Source organism: Nerophis ophidion, linkage group LG22, assembly GCF_033978795.1.
Source record: "Nerophis ophidion isolate RoL-2023_Sa linkage group LG22, RoL_Noph_v1.0, whole genome shotgun sequence".
In the NCBI taxonomy this organism is placed as follows: Eukaryota; Metazoa; Chordata; class Actinopteri; order Syngnathiformes; family Syngnathidae; genus Nerophis; species Nerophis ophidion.
In genome coordinates, this window is record NC_084632.1 from 4356462 (window position 1) to 4372219 (window position 15758).

Here is a 15758-nt window from a genome sequence, read left to right on the forward strand (position 1 = left end):
AATGTGCCCGTTTTCCCAAAATTTCAGAATTTTCTGGAAATTCCTACTCAAATGAATAAACATATTCATAGTTCTACAATGCCCTATACGTTCTTAAAACTTTGCACCATTTTTACACCCAACTTTTCAACCATCCACCCACAATACTCTTCTCATATATGGAACGCAAAACATGTTTTCCCTTTTTCCCCAAATTTCCCAGAATTTTTTCCCCCATTTGAAAAAGAAGGGGCCCATTTTCAAACATGAACAACTCCCACATTTCTCACCCGATTCGAACAGTTCCGACATCCACATACTTCACTCACTTTCGAAATTCAAACTACTCATTTTCAGCTTCAAAAACATTTTCAGGAATTTCCAGAATTCCCGGTTTTCCAAAGCCTGTATTTTCGAAAGTATTCACAGTCCACATTTCCCACCGTTTTTGACCATTCCACCTTCAAAACATTCCTCTTAGTTGGGCCAAATGAAACCCTCCTATATATTTTCCGTACAAATTCCCGGTTTTCCAGGAATTCCAAAATACCCAGTCTCAATTCAAACTGTTACTAGGTCAACATTTTTCAACCGATTCCAAAAATTCCAACACCAACCCATTCATATCATCTAGGACAATAGTGTTAATATGAATATTTTCAAAAATTCCCAAATTTCCCAAATTTCAAGGAAATCCTCACTCAAATGAATTCTCAAAACTTTGCATCATTTTTAGACCCGATTTCAACTTTTCAACCATCCACCCACAATACTCTTCTCATATATGGAACGCAAAACATATTTTCCCTTTCCCCAAATTTCCCAGAATTTTTTCCCCCATTTGAAAAAGAATGGGCCCATTTTCAAACATGAACAACTCCCACATTTCTCACCCGATTTGAACAGTTCCGACATCCACATACTTCACTCACTTCCGAAATTCAAACTACTATTTTTCAGCTTCAAAAACATTTTCAGGAATTCACGGTTTTCCAAAGCCTGTATTTTCGAAAGTATTCACAGTCCACATTTCCCACCGTTTTTGACCATTCCACCTTCAAAACATTCCTCTTAGTTGGGCCAAATGAAACCCTCCTATATATTTTCCGTACAAATTCCCGGTTTTCCAGGAATTCCAAAATACCCAGTCTCAATTCAAACTGTTACTAGGTCAACATTTTTCAACCGATTCCAAAAATTCCAACACCAACCCATTCATATCATCTAGGACAATTGTGCTAATATGAATATTTTCAAAAATTCCCAGTTTTCCCAAATTTCAAGGAAATCCTCACTCAAATGAATTCTCAAAACTTTGCATCATTTTTAGACCCGATTTCAACTTTTCAACCATCCACCCACACTACTCATCACATATATGGAACGCAAAACATGTTTTCCCTTTCTCCAAATTTCCAGGAATTTTTTTCCCCATTGATAATAAAATAGCATTATACAACCAAATGCTTATCCCACATTTCTCACCCAATTCGAACCGTTCCAGCATCCACACACTCCACTCACCTTGGAAAATCAAACTAACATTTTTCAGGTCCAAAAACATTCAAGGAATTCCCAAAATTCCCGGTCTTTTAAAGCCTCCATCTTTACCTCTTCCCGGAAAGTTGTCACAGTCGTCATTTTTAAACCGTTTTTCACCATTCCCCTTTCATAACATTCGTCTACAAATTTCTGGTTTTACTGAAATTCCAGGAATTGCAAAATACCCATTCTCCAGAATTCCCAAGCCTCTATTTTCACCTCCTCCCGGAAATTTTTCCCCATTAACATTTTTCAACCTTTTTTGACAGATTCCCCTGAGTTGGGACAAAAAAAACACTTCTATTTTTCTTTGTACAAATTCCCGGTTTTCCTGAAATTCCAGGAATTCTGCAATACCCTTTCTCAATTTAATCTGTTACTAGGTCAACATTTTTCAACCGATTCCAAAAATTCCAGCACCAACCAATATTTTCAAAATTTGCCTGTTTTCCCAAAATTTCAGAATTTTCAGGAAATTCCTACTCAAATGAATAAACATATCCATAGTTCTACAATGCCCTATACTATACTTTCTTAAAACTTTGCACCATTTTTACACCCAATTTCAACTTTTCAACCACCCACCCACAATACTCTTCTCATATATGGAACGCAAAACATGTTTTCCCTTTTTACCCACATTTCCCAGAATTTTTTCCCCCATTTGAAAAAGAATGGGCCCATTTTCAAACATGAACAACTCCCATATTTCTCACCCGATTCGAACAGTTCCGACATCCACATACTTCACTCACTTTCGAAATTCAAACTACTATTTTTCAGCTTCAAAAACATTTTCAGGAATTCCCGGTTTTCCAAAGCCTGTATTTTTGTAAGTATTCGCAGTCCACATTTTCCACCGTTTTTGACCATTCCACCTTCAAAACATTCCTCTTAGTTGGGCCAAATGTAACCCTCCTATATATTTTCCGTACAAACTCCCGGTTTTCCAGGAATTCCAAAATACCCAGTCTCAATTCAAACTGTTACTAGGTCAACATTTTTCAACCGATTCCAAAAATTCCAACACCAACCCATTCATATCATCTAGGACAATTGTGCTAATATGAATATTTACAAAAATTCCCAGTTTTCCCAAATTTCCAGGAAATCCTCACTCAAATGAATTCTCAAAACTTTGCATCCTTTTTAGACCCGATTTCAACTTTTCAACCATCCACCCACACTACTCTTCACATATATGGAACGCAAAACATGTTTTCCCTTTCTCCAAATTTCCAGGAATTTTTTTTGCCATTGATGTGACTGGTTATTACACACTTGAATGCTTATTCCACATTTCTTACCCAATTCCAACTATTCCAGCATCCACACACTCCGCTCACCTTGGAAAATCAAACTAACATTTTTTAGGTTGATTTTTTTCCCCCAGGAATTCCCAGAATTCCCGGTTTTCCCAAGCCTCCATTTTCACCTCCTCCCAGAAAGTTTTCACCGTCCACATTTTTCAACCCATTTTGACAGATTCCCTTTCAAAACAGTTCCCTTAGTTGGGACAAAAAAAAAAAACACTCAAATTTCCCCATAAAAATTCCTGGTTTTCCCAAAATTCCAGGAATTCTGAATTCTCAATACAAACTGTTACTACGTCAACATTGTTCAACCGATTGCAAAAATTCCAGCCCCACCCCATTCATATCATCTAGGACAATTGTGCCAGTATCAATATTTTCTACATTTCCCGTTTTTCCTGAATTTCTAAGAAATTCCCACTCGTATTCATCCACAATTCTACACTGCCCTATATTTTCTTAAATTTTGCACCATTTTTACACCCGATTTCAACTTTTCAACCATCCACCCACACTACTCTTCCCATGTATGGAATTCATTTTCCCAAGCCTCTATTTTCACCTCCTCCCGGAAAGTTTTCACCGTCCACATTTTTCAACCTTTTTTGACAGACTCCCCTTAGTTGGGACAAAAAGAAACTCCTGTTTTTTTTCCCCGTACAAATTCCTGGATTTCCCGAAATTCCAGGAATTCTCAATTCTCAATTCAAACTGTTACTACGTCAACATTGTTCAACCGATTGCAAACATTCCAGCACCAACCCATTCATATCATCAAGGACAATTGTGCTGGTATCAATATTTTCTAAATTTCCCGTTTTTTCCCGAGTTTCTAGGAAATTCCCACTCGTATTCATACACAATTCTACACTGCCCTATATTTTATTAAAATTTTGCACCGTTTTTAAACCCGATTCCAACTTTTCAACCAACCACCCACACTACTCTTCCCATATATGGAATTCAATAAATGTTTTCCCTTTTCCCGAATTTCCTGAAATGTTTCCCCCATTGACAATCAATGGGTATTACACTCTTGAATGCTTATCCCAAATTTCTCACCCGATTCGAACCGATCCAGCAGCCACACACTCCACTCACCTTGGAAAAACAAACTAACATTTTTTAGGTAATAAAAAATTCAAGGAATTCCCAGAACTCCCGGTTTTCCCAAGCCTCTATTTTCACTTCCTCCCGGAAAGTTTTCACCGTCCACATTTTTCAACCTATTTTGACAGACTCCCCTTAGTTGGGACAAAAAGAAACTCCTGTTTTTTTTCCCCGTACAAATTCCTGGTTTTCCCAAAATTCCAGGAATTCTCAATTCTCAATTCAAACCGTTACTACGTCAACATTGTTCAACCGATTGCAAACATTCCAGCACCAACCCATTCATATCATCAAGGACAATTGTGCTGGTATCAATATTTTCTAAATTTCCCGTTTTTTCCCGAGTTTCTAGGAAATTCCCACTCGTATTCATACACAATTCTACTCTGCCCTATATTTTATAAAATTTTGCACCGTTTTTAAACCCGATTCTAACTTTTCAACCAACCACCCACACTACTCTTCTCATATATGGAATTCAATACATGTTTTCCCTTTTCCCGAATTTCCTGAAATGTTTCCCCCATTGACACTCTTGAATGCTTATCCCAAATTTCTCACCCGATTCGAACCGATCCAGCAGCCACACACTCCACTCACCTTGGAAAAACAAACTGACATTTTTTAGGTAATAAAAAATTCAAGGAATTCCCAGAACTCCCGGTTTTCCCAAGCCTCTATTTTCACTTCCTCCCGGAAAGTTTTCACCGTCCACATTTTTCAACCTATTTTGACAGATTCCCCTTAGTTGGGACAAAAAGAAACTCCTGTTTTTTTTTCCCGTACAAATTCCTGGTTTTCCCGAAATTCCAGGAATTCTCAATTCTCAATTCAAACTGTTACTACGTCAACATTGTTCAACCGATTGCAAACATTCCAGCACCAACCCATTCATATCATCAAGGACAATTGTGCTGGTATCAATATTTTCTACATTTCCCGTTTTTCCTGAATTTCAAGGAAATTCCCACTCGTATTCATACACAATCCTACACTGTCCTATATTTTATTAAATTTTTTGCACCATTTTTACACCCGATTCAAATTTTTCAACCAACCACCCACACTACTCTTCCCATATATGGAATTCAATACATGTTTTCCCTTTTCCCGAATTTCCTGAAATGTTTCCCCCATTGACAATCAATGGGTATTACACTCTTGAATGCTTATCCCAAATTTCTCACCCAGTTCGAACCGTTCCAACATCAACACCAATTCCCTGATTGCTTGGAATTACCAGGAATTTACCCTCCATTAAAAATCAATCAATCAATCAATCAATGTTTATTTATATAGCCCCAAATCACAAATGTCTCAAAGGACTGCACAAATCATTACGACTACAACATCCTCGGAAGAACCCACAAAAGGGCAAGGAAAACTCACACCCAGTGGGCAGGGAGAATTCACATCCAGTGGGACGCCAGTGACAATGCTGACTATGAGAAACCTTGGAGAGGACCTCAGATGTGGGCAACCCCCCGCCCCTCTAGGGGACCGAAAGCAATGGATGTTGAGCGGGTCTAACATGATACTGTGAAAGTTAAATCCATAATGGCTCCAACACAGCCGCGAGAGTTCAGTTCAAAGCAGATCCAAGACAGCATCGAGAGTCCTGTCCACAGGAAACCATCTCAAGCGGAGGCGGATCAGCAGCGTAGAGATGTCCCCAACCGATACACAGGCGAGCGGTCCATCCTGGGTCCCGACGAGCGGTCCATCCTGGGTCTCGTCTCTGGACAGCCAGTACTTCATCCATGGTCATCGGACCGGACCCCCTCTACAAGGGAGGGGGGGACATAGGAGAAAGAAAAGAAGCGGCAGATCAACTGGTCTAAAAAGGAGGTCTATTTAAAGGCTAGAGTATACAGGTGAGACTTAAATGAATGGGCAATATGCAAAAATCTCAATATATCACATTTCTCACCGGATTGGAATCGTTCCAACATCCACACACTCTGGACATTTAAGCACGTAAGTTCCATTCACGCGTATCAGCGGTTCGGCGTCTCGCACAAATATGGCGTTCACACGCACTACCGGAATTTCAAATTGTAGTTGTTACACAAGAAGAAGAAGAAAATACTTCTTTGACTATAGGTGCTAAAGACTCTGATCCCACCCTTGTCTTCCACGCAGCGCTCCTTTACGGCGGCTGTGACTTTATACGACCAAGGCGACTACGAGGGGGCCATCCATCTCTTCGAGGACGCCCTGTTGGAGTACTACAAAGCGGACGTGGAGTGCCGGGCCCTGTGTCAGGGGCCACACAGGTTTGAGGGCTACGACCACCTTCGCTACCGCTACAGCCTCCATGAAGTCATATCAGGTAAGAACGGACACCTGATTTTAACTTGACTGCAAAAACGGTGCACGGTGGTCTTTGGGCTACAGAGCTGGTTTTAGAAGAAAAACATGTTTTCCATATATTAGCCGCACTGTATATGTTGTGAAGTTAGTTTTTTACACATAAATATTCTGTAAGTGTTTATTTACATACCTTAATTGTTTCCAAACAGCGTCTGTAACAAGGCAGTAAAACGGCTGATCAAACAAAACAGAAGTCATGGACATGGCCCTACTAGCTAAACAGGCTCAATAACTCCACGGTGACATTTTGGTGAATACTGAGGAATTTGTGAAGGTGAAACGGCATAGCTCGGTTGGTAGAGTGGCCGTGCCAGCAACTTGAGGGTTGCAGGTTCGATTCCCGCTTGTGCCATCCTAGTTACTGCCGTTGTGTCCTTGGGCAAGACACTTTACCCACCTGCTCCCAGTGCCACCCACACTGGTTTAAATGTAACTTAGATATTGGGTGTCACTATGTAAAGCGCTTTGAGTCACTTGAGAAAAGCGCTATATAAATATAATTCACTTCACTTCACTTCACAATACAAAAAGAATGTAAGTTAATAATACTAACACAGACACTCGTAAGCGTGTTAGCATATTAGCTAATGCTAACGACGATGCCTTGATTACATTAAGGTAGCACATGCAAATATGCATGAAAACACTCTGACAGCCATCAAGCATGCGACGGTTTAGTAAGTAAGAATAGTTTTAGTTATATTGTAAATAGGGATGCACCGAAATGAAAATTTGTGGCCAAAGCCGTAGCCGAATAAAATTTAAACCCTTGGCCGAATACCGAATAATGAATGCAGTTTTTCACAATTTTTTTAATATTGCATAAATAGCCTTGAATAAATATTTAGACATCCATCCATCCATCCATTTTCTGCCGCTTATTCCCTTTCGGGGTCGCGGGGGGCGCTGGCGCCTATCTCAGCTACAATCGGGCGGAAGGCAGGGTACACCCTGGACAAGTCGCCACCTCATGTTTTTCAAATAAAGTAATTTTTTATTGAATATTGACATTTTTTTAATATTCCAGTAGTCTTTGCTTTTCAAAAAAAGCACAAAGTTTTTCATTTATATTAGGCCTTCAAACAAAACATGCATTCCAAAAAAAAAAAAAAGGTGCATTAAAGTGGATAAACCCACAACAAATGAATTATTGTCCTTTTGGCAAAAGTCTGCTTAGCCACAGTAGATATGCTAATAATGTAAACAGAAGGCTCAAGTAAATCTCAAATAAGTGTGTGCATGTAACCTCATACACTTATACAGGTAGCCTACACAACAGGCTAATAATGTAAACAGAGGCCCCACTAAATCTCAATAAGTGTGTGCTTGTAACCTCATACACTTATACAGGTACACAACATTGTAACCTCATACACTTATACAGGTACACAACATATCCCAACGTCACCGCGTCAAAAAATTGCGTCACACACCACTATTCGGCCTTGTTTTTAACTCATTCCACCGAAGGCCGAATGTGGCTTTTTTTGCCATCTTCGGCCGAATATATTCGGTTACCGATTATTCGGTGCATCCCTAATATTAGCCGCACCAAACAAAATAAGTCGCAGATATACTGTATATGTTGTGAAGTTAGTTTTTTACACATACATATTCTGTAAATGTTTATTTACATACCTTAATTGTTTCCAACCAGTGTCTGTAACAAGGCAGTAAAACGGCTGATCAAACAAAACAGAAGTCATGGACATGGCCCTACTAGCTCTGCAATCAGCTAAACAGGCTCAATAACTCCACGGTGACGTTTTGGTGAATTTACTGAGGAATTTGTGAAGGTATGTAAGTTAATAATACTAACACAGACACTCGTAAGCGTGTTAGCATATTAGCTAATGCTAACGACGATAGCTGGATTACATTAAGGTAGCACATGCAAATATGCATGAAAACACTCCGACAGCCATCAAGCATGTGACGGTTTAGTAAGTAAGAATAGTTTTAGTTATATTGTAATACTTAAAAACGTTGCTTAGAGTGAAGAATGAAGAATCCATGCGAGTAGAAACACTGTGGACGAATGCTTCCGGCTCAAGGAACAAAACCGGAAGTACGTTTTTAACCCACAACCCCTGCAGTGAGCGAATGCGCCCCAAAGATGGCGCCATAGCACAAACAATAACACAACTTTTCTGTGTTTCTGTTGGTGTTCTGTGAAAACTATTCGTCAAAAATGGATTGATGGATGGATGTATGGATGGATGGGTGGATGGATGGATGATCCTAACATGTATCTTTTCCCTCGGGGTGTCCACATTTGATATCTGTCCCATATCAGTACCGGATGATATTGGCTTGCATGTCAAATCTCTGTTTTAAGCTCTGATAAAAGCAGTCGTGCTGTGGGTTTACACGTGTGTGCTATAATGTGCGATACAAGCAGTCCTGCAGCCTGTTTAATTGTGTGTGATATCATGTGCGATACAAGCTGTCATGCAGTGTGTACTTGTGTGATATCTTGTGCGATACAAGCAGTCCTGCAGTGTGTTTACTCATGTGTGATATAATGTGTGACACAGGCAATCCTGCTGTATGTTTACTTGTCTGTCATATCATGTGCGATACAGGCAGTCCTGCTGTGTGTTTACTTGTGTGATATCATGTGCAAAACAGGCAGTCATCCAGCGTGTTTACTTAAGTGCGATGCAAGCTGTCCTGCAGCGTCTTTACTCGTGTGTGATATCATGTGCGATACAAGCAGTCCTCCAGTGTGTTTACTTGTATGTAATATTATGTGTTATACAAGCAGTCCTGCAGCCTGTTTAATTGTGTGTGATATCATGTGTGATACAAGCTGTCATGCAGTGTGTACTTGTGTGATATCTCGTGCGATACAAGCAGTCCTGCAGTGTGTTTACTTGTGTGTGATATCATGTGAGCTACAGGCAGTCCTGCTGTGTGTTTACCTGTGCGATACAAGCAGTCCTGCAGTGTGTTTACCTGTGTGATACAGGCAGTCCTGCAGTATGTTTACTTGTGTGATACAGGCAATCCTGCAGTGTGTTTACTTGTGTGATATCTATCATGTGCAATACAAGCAGTCATTCAGCATGTTTACTTAAGTGCGATGCAAGCTGTCCTGCAGCGTCTTTACTCGTGTGTGATATCATGTGCAATACAAGCAGTCCTCCAGTGTGTTTACTTGTATGTAATATTATGTGTTATACAAGCAGTCCTGCAGCCTGTTTAATTGTGTGTGATATCATGTGCGATACAAGCTGTCATGCAGTGTGTACTTGTGTGATATCTCGTGCGATACAAGCAACCCTGCAGTGTGTTTACTTGTGTGTGATATCATGTGCAATACAAGCAGTCCTGCAGTGTGTTTACCTGTGTGATACAGGCAATCCTGCAGTATGTTTACTTGTGTGTGATATCATGTGTGACACAGGCAATCCTGCAGTATGTTTACTTGTCTGTGATATCATGTGCGATACAGGCAGCCCTGCAGTGTGTTTACTTGTGTGATATCATGTGCAATACAAGCAGTCATCCAGCGTGTTTACTTAAGTGCGATGCAAGCTGTCCTGCAGCGTCTTTACTCGTGTGTGATATCATGTGCAATACAAGCAGTCCTCCAGTCTGTTTACTTGTATGTGATATCATGTGTTATACAAGCAGTCCTGCAGCCTGTTTAATTGTGTGTGATATCATGTGAGATACAGGCTGTCATGCAGTGTGTACTTGTGTGATATCTCGTGCGATACAAGCAGTCCTGCAGCCTGTTTAATTGTGTGTGATATCATGTGAGCTACAGGCAGTCCTGCTGTGTGTTTACCTGTGTGATACAGGCAGTCCTGCAGTATGTTTACTTGTGTGTGATATCATGTGTGACACAGGCAATCCTGCAGTATGTTTACTTGTCTGTGATACCATGTGCGATACAGGCAGTCCTGCTGTGTGTTTACTTGTGTGATATCATGTGCGATACAAGCAGTCCTGCAGTGTGTTTACTTGTGTGTGATATCATGTGAGCTACAGGCAGTCCTGCTGTGTGTTTACCTGTGTGATACAGGCAGTCCTGCAGTATGTTTACTTGTGTGTGATATCATGTGTGACACAGGCAATCCTGCAGTATGTTTACTTGTCTGTGATACCATGTGCGATACAGGCAGTCCTGCTGTGTGTTTACCTATGTGATATCATATGCGATACAAGCAGTCCTGCAGTGTGTTTACCTGTGTGATACAGGCAGTCCTGCAGTATGTTTACTTGTGTGATACAGGCAATCCTGCAGTGTGTTTACTTGTGTGATATCTATCATGTGCAATACAAGCAGTCATTCAGCATGTTTACTTAAGTGCGATGCAAGCTGTCCTGCAGCGTCTTTACTCGTGTGTGATATCATGTGCAATACAAGCAGTCCTCCAGTGTGTTTACTTGTATGTAATATTATGTGTTATACAAGCAGTCCTGCAGCCTGTTTAATTGTGTGTGATATCATGTGCGATACAAGCTGTCATGCAGTGTGTACTTGTGTGATATCTCGTGCGATACAAGCAACCCTGCAGTGTGTTTACTTGTGTGTGATATCATGTGCAATACAAGCAGTCCTGCAGTGTGTTTACCTGTGTGATACAGGCAATCCTGCAGTATGTTTACTTGTGTGTGATATCATGTGTGACACAGGCAATCCTGCAGTATGTTTACTTGTCTGTGATATCATGTGCGATACAGGCAGCCCTGCAGTGTGTTTACTTGTGTGATATCATGTGCAATACAAGCAGTCATCCAGCGTGTTTACTTAAGTGCGATGCAAGCTGTCCTGCAGCGTCTTTACTCGTGTGTGATATCATGTGCAATACAAGCAGTCCTCCAGTCTGTTTACTTGTATGTGATATCATGTGTTATACAAGCAGTCCTGCAGCCTGTTTAATTGTGTGTGATATCATGTGAGATACAGGCTGTCATGCAGTGTGTACTTGTGTGATATCTCGTGCGATACAAGCAGTCCTGCAGCCTGTTTAATTGTGTGTGATATCATGTGAGCTACAGGCAGTCCTGCTGTGTGTTTACCTGTGTGATACAGGCAGTCCTGCAGTATGTTTACTTGTGTGTGATATCATGTGTGACACAGGCAATCCTGCAGTATGTTTACTTGTCTGTGATACCATGTGCGATACAGGCAGTCCTGCTGTGTGTTTACTTGTGTGATATCATGTGCGATACAAGCAGTCCTGCAGTGTGTTTACTTGTGTGTGATATCATGTGAGCTACAGGCAGTCCTGCTGTGTGTTTACCTGTGTGATACAGGCAGTCCTGCAGTATGTTTACTTGTGTGTGATATCATGTGTGACACAGGCAATCCTGCAGTATGTTTACTTGTCTGTGATACCATGTGCGATACAGGCAGTCCTGCTGTGTGTTTACCTATGTGATATCATATGCGATACAAGCAGTCCTGCAGTGTGTTTACCTGTGTGATACAGGCAGTCCTGCAGTATGTTTACTTGTCTGTGATATCATGTGTGATGCAAGCTGTCCTGCAGCGTCTTTACTCGTGTGTGATATCATGTGCGATACAAGCAGTCCTCCAGTCTGTTTACTTGTATGTAATATTATGTGTTGTACAAACAGTCCTGCAGCCTGTTTAATTGTGTGTGATATCATGTGAGATACAGGCTGTCATGCAGTGTGTACTTGTGTGATATCTCGTGCGATACAAGCAGTCCTGCAGTGTGTTTACTTGTATGTGATACCATGTGAGCTACAGGCAGTCCTGCTGTGTGTTTACCTGTGTGATATCATGTGCGATACAAGCAGTCCTGCAGTGTGTTTACCTGTGTGATACAGGCAGTCCTGCAGTATGTTTACTTGTGTGTGATATCATGTGTGACACAGGCAATCCTGCAGTATGTTTACTTGTCTGTGATATCATGTGCGATACAGACAGTCATGCTGTGTGTTTACTTGTGTGTGATATCATGTGCGATACAAGCAGTCATCCAGCGTGTTTACTTAAGTGCGATGCAAGCTGTCCTGCAGCGTCTTTACTCGTGTGTGATATCATGTGCGATACAAGCAGTCCTCCAGTGTGTTTACTTGTATGTAATATTATGTGTTATACAAGCAGTCCTGCAGCCTGTTTGTGTGTGATATCATGTGCGATACAAGCTGTCATGCAGCCTGTTTAATTGTGTGTGTGATATCATGTGCGATACAAGCTGTCATGCAGTGTGTACTTGTGTGATATCTCGTGCGATACAGGCAACCCTGCAGTCTGTTTACTTGTGTGTGATATGTGAGCTACAGGCAGTCCTGCTGTGTGTTTACCTGTGTGATATCATGTGCGATACAGGCAGTCCTGCAGTATGTTTACTTGTATGAGATATCATGTGAGCTACAGGCAGTCCTGCTGTGTGTTTACCTATGTGATATCATGTGCGATACAAGCAGTCCTGCAGTATGTTTACTTGTCTGTGATATCATGTGCGATACAAGCAGTCCTGCAGTATGTTTACTTGTCTGTGATATCATGTGTGATACAGGCAATCCTGCAGTATGTTTACTTGTCTGTGATATCATGTGCAATACAGGCAGTCCTGCTGTGTGTTTACTTGTGTGATATCATGTGCAATACAAGCAGTCATTCAGCGTGTTTACTTAAGTGCAATGCAAGCTGTCCTGCAGCGTCTTTACTCGTGTGTGATATCATGTGCGATACAAGCAGTCCTCCAGTGTGTTTACTTGTATGTAATATTATGTGTTATACAAGCAGTCCTGCAGCCTGTTTGTGTGTGATATCATGTGCGATACAAGCTGTCATGCAGCCTGTTTAATAGTGTGTGTGATATCATGTGCGATACAAGCTGTCATGCAGTGTGTACTTGTGTGATATCTCGTGCGATACAGGCAACCCTGCAGTCTGTTTACTTGTGTGTGATATGTGAGCTACAGGCAGTCCTGCTGTGTGTTTACCTGTGTGATATCATGTGCGATGCAAGCAGTCCTGCAGTGTGTTTACCTGTGTGATATCATGTGTGATACAGGCAGTCCTGCAGTATGTTTACTTGTGTGTGATATCATGTGTGATACAAGCAATCGTGCTGTGTGTTTACTTGTCTGTGATATCATGTGCGATACAGGCAGTCCTGCTGTGTGTTTACTTGTGTGATCTCATGTGTGATACAGGCAGTCCTGCAGTATGTTTACTTGTGTGTGATATCATGTGTGATACAGGCAATCCTGCAGTATGTTTACTTGTGTGTGATATCATGTGTGACACAGGCAATCCTGCAGTATGTTTACTTGTCTGTGATATCATGTGCGATACAGGCAATCCTGCAGTATGTTTACTTGTCTGTGATATCATGTGCGATACAGGCAATCCTGCAGTATGTTTACTTGTCTGTGATATCATGTGCAATACAAGCAGTCATTCAGCATGTTTACTTAAGTGCGATGCAAGCTGTCCTGCAGCGTCTTTATTTGTGTGTGATATCATGTGCAATACAAGCAGTCCTGCAGCGTCTTTATTTGTGTGTGATATCATGTGCGGTACAGTCCCAATAATAATAGTAATAATACTAAGTGTCCATAAATGAACAATATTGCCGTGTAAAGCAGCACATTTGTTGATATAAACAAATAACAAAAATTAAAGTTGCATATTTCATACACGTACAAAGTCAGAAGTGTATTAAAAAATATCAAGTAACAACTGTGTCCGCATCGTTCAACTTGCTGCGTCATGAACTTCATGAATTGTGGTCATTAGGTGTGGCCACATAAATAATTACCACTGCACTTCAACTTGTTCCTTGGTCTGTAAAGACATTTACTTTATAGATCACATTTGATTTGATTGTCCCCAAAGTGCAGAAGTAGTAGTCTGGTGCCGCAGGAAGCTAAGCTACGTAGTTGAAAAGAGTTGAGGGGCGATAACGGAGTTGATGGTATGTCACCAGAGCCAAGGAAGATAAATCTCGCCTGTGAGAAAAGAATCCACGGCAGAGAAGCGAGATCATGCAAGAAACTTGGAACAGATTCCAGATGAAGAAAGATAACCGAGTCACGGAAGGAGACATCAAAGCAGCTTTCTGGAACACAGAAGTTGATTTTTACTCTGCAGTCCTCTTTTCTTCTTGCACTCACCATCATTGGGATGGATGTAGTCACACTAGATATAAAGGGTGGATATAAATGGAAAATGGTGGACTTTAGCGCCGTCTTAATCCCTGACCAGCGTTCTTTGTTTTGAGGACATGAGGACAAAACACAGCTGATTAGCTTTGGTCCGGCTTTGTTTGAGTTCAGATACCATTATTTTCTTTTGCACCCTTGGAGAAACAAGGATGTTTGTTGCATTGTGTGACTTTGGAGTCACTCTTAGTGTGCCAATGCAGACCTAGTGTACTGTAGGAAGTGTGTCTCCTCAGTCTTGGAACATCAGACCTAGTGTACTGTAGGAAGTGTTTCTCCTCATAGTCTTTGAACATCAGACCTAGTGTACTGTAGGAAGTGTGTCTCCTCAGTCTTTGAACATCAGACCTAGTGTACTGTAGGAAGTGTGTCTCCTCAGTCTTTGAACATCAGACCTAGTGTACTGTAGGAAGTGTGTCTCCTCAGTCTTTCAACATCAGACCTAGTGTACTGTAGGGAGTGTGTCTCCTCAGTCTTTGAACATCAGACCTAGTGTACTGTAGGAAGTGTGTCTCCTCAGTCTTGGAACATCAGACCTAGTGTACTGTAGGGAGTGTGTCTCCTCAGTCTTTGAACATCAAACCTAGTGTACTGTAGGAAGTGTGTCTCCTCAGTCTTTGAACATCAGACCTAGTGTACTGTAGGAAGTGTGTCTCCTCAGTCTTTGAACATCAGACCTAGTGTACTGTAGGAAGTGTGTCTCCTCATAGTCTTTGAACATCAGACCTAGTGTACTGTAGGAAGTGTGTCTCCTCATAGTCTTTGAACATCAGACCTAGTGTACTGTAGGAAGTGTGTCTCCTCAGTCTTGGAACATCAGACCTAGTGTACTGTAGGGAGTGTGTCTCCTCAGTCTTTGAACATCAAACCTAGTGTACTGTAGGAAGTGTGTCTCCTCAGTCTTTGAACATCAGACCTAGTGTACTGTAGGAAGTGTGTCTCCTCAGTCTTTGAACATCAGACCTAGTGTACTGTAGGAAGTGTGTATCCTCAGTCTTGGAACATCAGACCTAGTGTACTGTAGGGAGTGTGTCTCCTCAGTCTTTGAACATCAAACCTAGTGTACTGTAGGAAGTGTGTCTCCTCAGTCTTTGAACATCAGACCTAGTGTACTGTAGGAAGTGTGTCTCCTCAGTCTTTGAACATCAGACCTAGTGTACTGTAGGAAGTGTGTCTCCTCATAGTCTTTGAACATCAGACCTAGTGTACTGTAGGAAGTGTGTCTCCTCATAGTCTTTGAACATCAGACCTAGTGTACTGTAGGAAGTGTGTCTCCTCATA

General features: G+C 41.3%; 1 protein-coding gene across 1 annotated transcript in view; it reads left to right on the forward strand.

The window, feature by feature from the left end:
• Nucleotides 1–15758, forward strand: part of p3h2 (prolyl 3-hydroxylase 2) — a 165822-nt gene that overhangs the window by 117058 nt on the left and 33006 nt on the right. The window contains exon 5 of the mRNA XM_061883065.1: nt 6087–6276. Coding sequence (XP_061739049.1) covers nt 6087–6276 — 190 coding nt within the window. The remainder of the gene's footprint in view (nt 1–6086; nt 6277–15758) is intronic.